Source organism: Chinchilla lanigera, unplaced genomic scaffold (genome assembly GCF_000276665.1).
Source record: "Chinchilla lanigera isolate Chin_1 unplaced genomic scaffold, ChiLan1.0 scaffold00083, whole genome shotgun sequence".
NCBI classification, from domain to species: Eukaryota; Metazoa; Chordata; class Mammalia; order Rodentia; family Chinchillidae; genus Chinchilla; species Chinchilla lanigera.
Genome location: NW_004955484.1, coordinates 8,489,991 through 8,498,660, shown reverse-complemented (window position 1 = coordinate 8,498,660; position 8,670 = coordinate 8,489,991). Strand labels below are relative to the sequence as shown.

General features: G+C 38.6%; 1 protein-coding gene across 2 annotated transcripts in view; it reads left to right on the top strand.

Moving 5' to 3' along the window:
• The window catches only part of Nfatc3 (nuclear factor of activated T-cells, cytoplasmic, calcineurin-dependent 3), a 124,241-nt gene that overhangs the window by 59,345 nt on the left and 56,226 nt on the right, over positions 1-8,670 (top strand). For both annotated transcript variants that reach the window (XM_005403590.2, XM_005403589.2), the window contains exon 4: positions 6,677-6,876. In XM_005403590.2, the coding sequence (XP_005403647.1) occupies positions 6,677-6,876 (200 nt within the window). The remainder of the gene's footprint in view (positions 1-6,676; positions 6,877-8,670) is intronic.

Here is an 8,670-nt window from a genome sequence, read left to right as displayed (position 1 = left end):
AAAAAAAAAAAAAAAAAAGAAAGAAAGGCCATTGAATTTCTCTGACTAGATTCTATACTTAGAATCATGGATATAGAATAATAGCTAACAATTAATTATCACTAACTGTATGCCCAGTACTGTACTAGGCACTGTTATTTTTCAGTGTACTTTATAAACCATAATGTAGAAACATAGGAAACAATGTTTCTAAAGGTTATTAATAATCAAGATATGTCATGTACAGGTGTAGATTCCCTAGGATGAATGTGATCATTATGTATACCTGAAATGTACCAATAAACTTAATTAATTTTTTAAAAAAGGATATTAGTAGCTCATAAAATCCGGAGCTTGAAAGCTGTGTGGGTAACACTGTACAACCATACACACCAGTGCTACTGTGGTGAAACTGCTGCTGGTGCTGGGAGTCGGGACCACAGGTTGGACTGACAGAGTTTGGGTCCGGGCAGCAGGCACTCCACACTACTGTGCTAAAGAGTTGTACATCTACTTCATCATGCTTGCTGAGTGTTGGATTTTATATAGTCTATATTGTTTCCTTGCTGGCTTGGTGAATTAAAACAATAGTAGAGGGGCTGGGGATTTAGCTCAGCAGCAAAGCGCCTGCCTGGCAAGCGCAAGGTCGTGAGTTCGGTTCCCTGTACTGGAGAAAAACCAAAACCAAAACAAAACAAAACAATAGTAGAGCCAGGCATGGTGGTACCACGGAGGCTGAGGCAGGATTGCCTTGGAGGCCAGCCTGGACTACATAGTGAATTCAAGGCCGCTTGCACGACACAGTGAGAACCTGTCTCAAAAAAACAGAAAACAAAAACAGCACTTCCTCATTTGCCCAGGAAGTGGGCAGGTCAGCCAAGTTAGGGTGGCGTGTCTGTCCAGGCCCCGTCCACCATGTTGAAGGTTTCCTTTAACATCACACTAATGTCAGGCCTGCGACTGCTTTACAAAGTACTCGGTATTCCTGCAGTTACACCTTTCACAGCAGTCTTAAAGTTTGCAGCAGACGTGGACTAGGAATAAATCCTGCACAGAATGCTGGAAATGTTTTTCTGAAGCGTGGTTGAGAATTGCACATTATCCCTAGAGATCATGAAGTTGCAAATATTTGTTACTGGGAACATACAGTTACCTTTCACAATAAAAATTGCTATTTTTATTTTGGTTGTAAAAGTGATATCTGGCATTTAACATACAGTGAAAACACCAGAAGTCAATAAAAATGAAAGGTGACTCTTCTGTCCCTTCTTCTTGTTCATACTCTTCATGCAAAGAGGAAGTTGTTATGAATAGTAGGGCGTTCATTTGTGGTAAATGGGTTATGCAACTATTTTTTACCTAGAAAATAATTCTGATAATTTTTTCTGAGTACATTTGGAAAATTAAAACTTCCTAGTGTAACATAATTTGTCTTTGAGTTAAAAATGAAGGATTGCCAGTCATATGCCTGTAGTCACAGCACTTACAATGCTGAAGCAGGGGATTGCTGCGAGCTTGAGGTCAGCTTGGGCTACAGAGTGAGTTCAAGGCCAGCCTGAATTGCATAGTGAAACCCTGTCTCAAAAAGACAAAAAACAAACAAAAGGGATTGTTTATGGATCATAGATGGCAGTTTGCTTGGTAGCATCTTAGAGATTCATATATAGTTTGATTCTTAAATACACATTTTATGATAATCATAATAGACATACAATGAATACTTAAGTATATTTATGAGTTAAGTTTTCAAACAATGTGCCATACAATTTTTTTTTTTTTTTTTTTTTTTTTTGAGACAGGGTCTCGCTATGCAGTTCAAGCTGGCCATGAGCTCACTTTGTAGCCCAGGCTGGCCTCAGACTCTCAGTGATCCTCTTGCCTCAGCCTCCCAAGGGCTGGGATTTCAGGCGTGTGCCACCATGCCTGGTATAAATTATAATTCAATATCAAAAAACTAAAAATTTAATTTCTTGAGTTTGAGCATAAACTAATATCACATACCAAACAGTTTTAATAGTATTCTTGCAGAATCTAGTATTTGTTACGGTGGGACTTGACAGTATCGTAGAAACTTCCTTTGCTGAGCTATGCATTTCTTGAGCATTATGCGCCTCTTTATCAGTTCCTTAATGCAACATTTTTTTGACAAAAACCCTAAAAAATGACTTTTTGAAGATATTCTGGATAGCATTCTGAAAGAATATTGCTACAGTGAAGATCTGAAATTCACCACAAAGCTTAAACAAATACTGATGAGAAATGCTGATAGGTTATATTTATTGAAGACCTGACTTTTGAGGAGGTACTGCCATTAGTCACCCAGCATAACAAGCCAGGAAAGGGAAGGTAGGAAAGCCCAAACGACCAGGCTGTGGCAAAGAGGAATGAGTGGCAAGGACAACAGTAGAGAGGAATAGAAAACTGTTCACAAAATGTCGCAGAATGCCAGCGGGTTGGACAGAACGATGGAGGGTGGAACAAAATGATGCCCATAACAAAAGATTTGTGTTTATAGAGGAAATCAGTGTGCACAGTTTGAAAGGTGTATTGAAGGCTCATAACGATTCAGAATCAGTGCATCATCTACTGTATTATAATGGTTAACTCTTTAGAGCAGGGATTTTGGCTGTCTAGTTCTTTTTAGAGCTGAACATACAGATGTTCAATAAATAGTTCCCAGTTTATGCATGAAAACTAAGTAAAAGCAAAAACACCTGGCATGGTGGCACACGCCTGCAATCCCAGCGCTAGGGAGGCTGAAGCAGGAGGATCACTGTGAGTTTGAGGCCAGCCCAGGCTATATAGTGAGTTTAAGGGCAGCCTGAAATACGTAGCAAAACCCAGTCTCAAAAAACCCAAAACAGCTGCGTGTGCTGACACACTCTTATAGTCCCAGCACTTAGGAAGCTGAGGCAGGAAAATCACTGCCAAGTTCAAGGCGAGCCTGGGCTACATAGTGAGTTCAATGTCAGGCTGAACTACATAGTAAGAGCCTGTCTCAAAAAAAAAAAAAAGAAAGAAAGAAAAGAATAAAAAAAAAATAGGAGAGTAAGTCTCACAGAGGAATTTGGAGCCAGAAGTAGGAATGAGGATTGCAGAGAGAGAGAGATCTCCCTGAAGCTTGTTAAACACATTCCAAATACAAAGAAAATTACCATTCCAGGTAAGGAAACATGATGAGTCCCCTCACTTCATACTTTTACCTTTTAAAAGGTAGAAACAGCCTGAGGCACTCTAGGTTATCATTTACAGAAGAGTAGTATCAGAAGTGCTGAGAGAATTCTTTTCTACAGCACTGTTGGAACACGCAAGGTTGGATAACAGTGGTAGATATGTGAGGCTCAGAAATCAAAGAACTTATGGAAGAGCAAAGAGAACTCCTTATAGACCCCAAAATCAAAAGGCCAGTTGGTAGATCAGGGAATGGCTTTCCAGCAATTTTAAGGATGAAGACTTGGCTGTGCAGCATAGGCAGATCTCTGGAATCTGACCCATGCTTGCCAAAGATTGCATACCCTGCTATTGAGAAAGACCTGCCCTCAAGGCCTTTGAAACCAGTGCAGTACTGAATCAGACTGGAGCTTCAGGAAAGTTCAGACATCTTTTAAGAACTATGACTTGACAAGAGAAATAGCATGTGCTTTTTTTTTTTTTTTTTTTTTTTTTGAGACAGGATCTTGCTATGTAGTTGAGGTTTTTCAACTCACTATATAGTCCAGGCTGGCCTTGACCTCAAGGCAATCCTGCTACCTCAGCCTCCCCGAGTGCTGGGATTATAGGCATGCGCCATCATACCCAGCAACATGTGCCATTCTAGAGGTAAATGTTTTCTGCTTCAGTTGTCAGGATTTTGCTTTAAATATAAAATACCTAGTATACAATAAACAAATGAACACACACACACAGGTTACATACATTAGGGAGAGAAAACAATGTTAGCAGATCCATTAGATGCTGATGAGATTTTCAGAATAACCATGATAAAAATGCTGAATTATTTCCTAGATAATTGCATACCATGTGTGAAGAAATGGAGGAATTTTACTATGACCCTGATTTTTTTTTTTAAATCCATAGGATAATGAGGACAGAGATATAAGAAGGAAAACCACAAACCATTATCCTTTATAAATATGCATGTAAAAATCCTCAACAGAATACTAGAAAGCTAAATCTAACATCACATTACAAAAATTGTGCTGTTATATTACCAAGTAGTATTTATCCCAGGAATGTAAGGATGGTTTGGCATGTGAAGATCAAGTGATACCATACACTGTTAATTAACAGAAGGAAGGAAAAATGCCATGCAGTCATCTCAGCATTTTGTGGGTGGGAGGACAGCTAGGAGTTAGAGTACATGTTCAGCATATGCCAGGCTTTAGGTTCAATCACCAGCCCGTAAAAAGAAAGAGCCAGGTATGGTGGCACATGCCTATAATCCCAGCACTTTGGGAGGCTAAGGTAGAAAGATCACAGGCTTAAGGACAGCGTGGCCTATGCATAGCAAAACTCTCATCTTTAAAAAAAAAAAAGAAAAAAGAAAAACATTTGCCAAAATTTGTCTTATGATTTAAAATAAACAACAAACAAACACTCAGCAAACTAGGAATAGATGGAAACTTTTCTAGCACAATCAAAGGTGTTTAAAATCCATACCTGAGCCAGGTGTGGTGGCGCACTCCTGTAATCCCAGCACTTGGGAGGCTGAGGCAGGAGGATTGTTGCAAGTTCAAGACCAGCCTAGGCTACAAAGTGAGTTCAAGGCTAGCCTGCACTGCATAGGGGGACCCTGTCTCAAAAAGACCAAAAATAAAGTAAAAATAAAACCCATAGATAGCATCATATTTAATGGTGAAATACTGAAGCTTTACTCCTAAAATCAAGACAAAGAGGCCTGTTTCCCTCACGGCTGTACAACACTGTATTAAGAATCCTAGCCAGCCGTGGGTGGTGGCGCACACCTGTAATCCCAGCGCTTGGGAGGCTGAGGCAGGAAGATCACCAAGAGTTCAAGGCCGGTGGGCTACAGAGAGTTCAAGACCAGCCTGAACTGCATAGTGAGATCCTGTCTCAAAAAGACAAAAGACAAAACAAAACAAGAATCCTAGCCAAAGCAACTAGACAGTAAAAAGGAAAAAGCATCTAAATTGGAAAGAGATTAACCTGTCTCTATTCACAGATGGCATGATCCTGTACACAGAAGGTGTTAGCAAAAAAGCTACTAGAACTTACTATAATAAGCAAAGTTTCAGGGAGAATAGCAGCACAAATAATTCAGTTATATTTGTACCAGCAATGAACAGTCTGAGGGGAAACAGCAATTCCATGTGTGATAGTATCTAAAAGAATTAAATACTTAGGAATAAATCTAACTTGAGATGTGTGATGTGATGTATATGCTGCAAATTTTAGTATGGCTGAAAGAAATTTAAAGTTTATCTAAATAGAGATGCACTGTGTTCGTGGATAGGAAGAAGTAGCCTTGTCAAGGTGTCAGTACTCCCCAAAGTGATCTAAAGATTCAGCACAATACCTTTCAGAATTCTAGCAGCCTTTTTTTATTGAGATGGAAAACCAAGTACTCAAATTCATAGGGAATTGCACAAGGCCTGGAATAGCCAAAACAGAAGAGTGGTTAGAGGACTCACACTTCTCAGTTTTGAAACTTACTATATGTAAAAGTTACAGTAGTTAAAATAGTGTCCTACAAAGCTAGGCATGGTGGGTCACATTTGTAATCCCAGCATGTGGGAGGCTTTGGCAGGCAGATCAATGTAAGCTTATGGCCAGGCTGGGCTACATAGTGAGTTCAAGGTCAACCCAAACTACATACTGAGACCCTGTCTCAGAAAAACAAAACAAAACAACACAATGGTGTAGTACAGGCATAAAGAGACTAATGGCATAACATAGCCCAGAAATAAACCTTCACATGTACTGTAAATGGTTTTCTTCAATCAGTAGAGGAAGGACGACACTGTTCAATAGAGAAAGGACAGTTTTCTCAACAATCTTGGGAAACTGTATCTACATGCAAAAGGGTGAAATCGAACCCTTAGCATACACTACTAACTCTTTAGGTTTGGTCTAAATGATTTAATGTTGCTTAGAGTACAGAATCAGCATTTATTTGCATTGTCCGCAGCACAGTCAGAAGGCCTTGCAAAACTGTTGGTGACTTAGATACTTACCCAACACCTTCCCCCATATTCCTTTGTAATATATTCCAATGCTTTTTAACTCTTAAGGAAAAAAAAAACTCTTAAGGTACTTAAGAAATTTAGAGGACTATTCACTGATTTTTACTGTCATATTTTTGGTTTTTTTGAGACAGGGTCTCACTGTATAGTTCAAGCTGGCCTTGAACTTACTGTATAGCCCAAGGTAGCCTGGAATACAGACCCATCCTCCTGCCTCAGCCTCCAGAGTGCTAGGATTACAGATGTGTGTCATCATACCTAGCTATGTTGTCTTTTTTGAAGTAACATTTTAAATATCCATAGTATATGATACAGCCAGGGAGATTGCTCGGTGGCATAGCGCCTGCCTGGCAAGCACAAGATCCTGAGTTTGATTCCTGGTACCAAAAAAAAAAATTGTTTAAGTAGTATATGATACAGATACAGACTGTATTGTAAACTTTTAAAATGTATTGATAATGAATTTTTTCTTATGTTTTTTTCTACCTAATTAGCTCCTGGGCTATAGCGAAAAGCCGATAAATCTACAGATGTTTATTGGAACAGCAGATGATCGATATTTACGACCTCATGCATTTTACCAGGTGCATCGCATTACTGGAAAGACAGTTGCCACTGCAAGCCAAGAAATAATAATTGCCAGCACAAAAGTTCTGGAAATTCCACTTCTTCCTGAAAATAATATGTCAGCCAGGTATTTTGAAACCTACCTCAAAGTGTGCATTTCTTTCTTTTCTTGAATTTCAAAAACTATATTTTATAGTATAAAAGTGAAACAGTGTAGTATGGTGGCGCATGCCTGTAATCCCAGCACTCAGGAGACTGAGGCAGGAGGATCGCCACGAATTCAAGGCCAGCCCAGAACTATATAGCAAGACCGTGTCTCAAAAAAAAACAATCGATCACAGTTCTAAATTAGTTGAGTGATATGTAAATAATTGTAGCACATTGCTAAGGGTGGTAGCATATTTCAAAAAAGAAAATTCAACTCAGCAAACCTTTGTGGGTTCTATATTATTAGCCAGGCATTATTATAGGTAATAAAAAAAAATACATGGACTTTTCACCAAGTTAATTGCAGTTTATTAATGGAGTACACAATAAATGACTGCAATATAATTTTAATTGTTAAGTGTCCTTAAGGAAAACTTTTGACTTTACCCCCAGCATCACATTTGACCCATTGCCCAAAAAGTGTGATGTGGCTAGCCTTTGAATGAGATTGCAAGTAGGCTTCTTGCCTTTTGCTTTTGGATCTTTTTCCATATAGCATCAAAAGCATTGGACATGGGGCTGGGGATTTAGCTCAGCGGCAAAAGCGCCTGCCTGGGAAGCGCAAGGTTGTGAGTTCGGTTCCCGGTACCGGAGAAAAAACGAAAAACCAAAAAAAAAAGCATTGGACATATGGTTAGTGAACTGTAGAGGGAAATTTAAAACTCAGTTTTAAACATTCTTTTTCTAGAAACTCAAAAAATTGATAGCTAGGGGTCAGTTTCCATTCATCCCTCAGGATAGTCAAAGAGGAACCAAGTTAGAAAATTGCCAGAAGTTCATGATGCTTCTTTGTATAAGAAATAGCCATATGAACACTCAGTTTTAAATGACCTTCATCCTCCTAAGTGTGAAAACCATGTTAAAATTCATGGTGTTTTTAGGTTGTTTGTTACTACATATATACAAAGTCTCCTTTGAACTTGAGTAAAAAGCGTGGTGTTTCCTAATGACCTGGTAAATTTTGCTCTGTCAGACAACAGAAAACCTCTAAAAACTATCTTCCTTTTACTTTTTGCATTGGTTTCCAGGAAGTTCATGGTCAAGCTCAATTATAGCAATTAATAATAATTTGTAGCTAAACATAGTGGTGCACACCTATAATCCTAGCACTTGGGAAGCTGAAGCAGGCAGGAGGATCACTGCAAGTTTGAGGACGGCCTGGACTGTATAATGAGTTCAAGACCCTTCTAAACTACATAGCAAGACCCTGTCTAAAAAAAAAAGTAATTTGTAGAACCTATGTTTAGGCTATATTTTCCCCCCCTACTTTAATTTTTTTTCTCTTTCTTTTTTCTTAGTCTTATTTGTATTTATATTGTAAAATGCCTCATATTCTTTCTATAAGTAATATATAAGCCAGTCAATGAAGAGAAGATTCTCTTTCCCAAAAATAACACCTAGCTGGAAAATAATCATCCTAGAAAACTAGAGATCAAAAATGCCATCCCCAGGTAGCCTATCCTTGCCTTACCTGCCGTCATTATTCTCTTGTACAGTGGCTACTCTGTAAGGCAGGTAGGTTTTATTTCCAGCTAGATCTGATTTTGGGGGAAACATGGGAGTACATGAATTTCTATGAAAACTTGACTTTACTGTAATGTAAGTACATATTAATAAAGAAAATAAAAGCATTCTGCTTCTGTGAAAAAAATAGAGAAAAAGAAATTTCATAACAAAATAATTAAGAGAATAACAATGGCTAATATACTCTGTG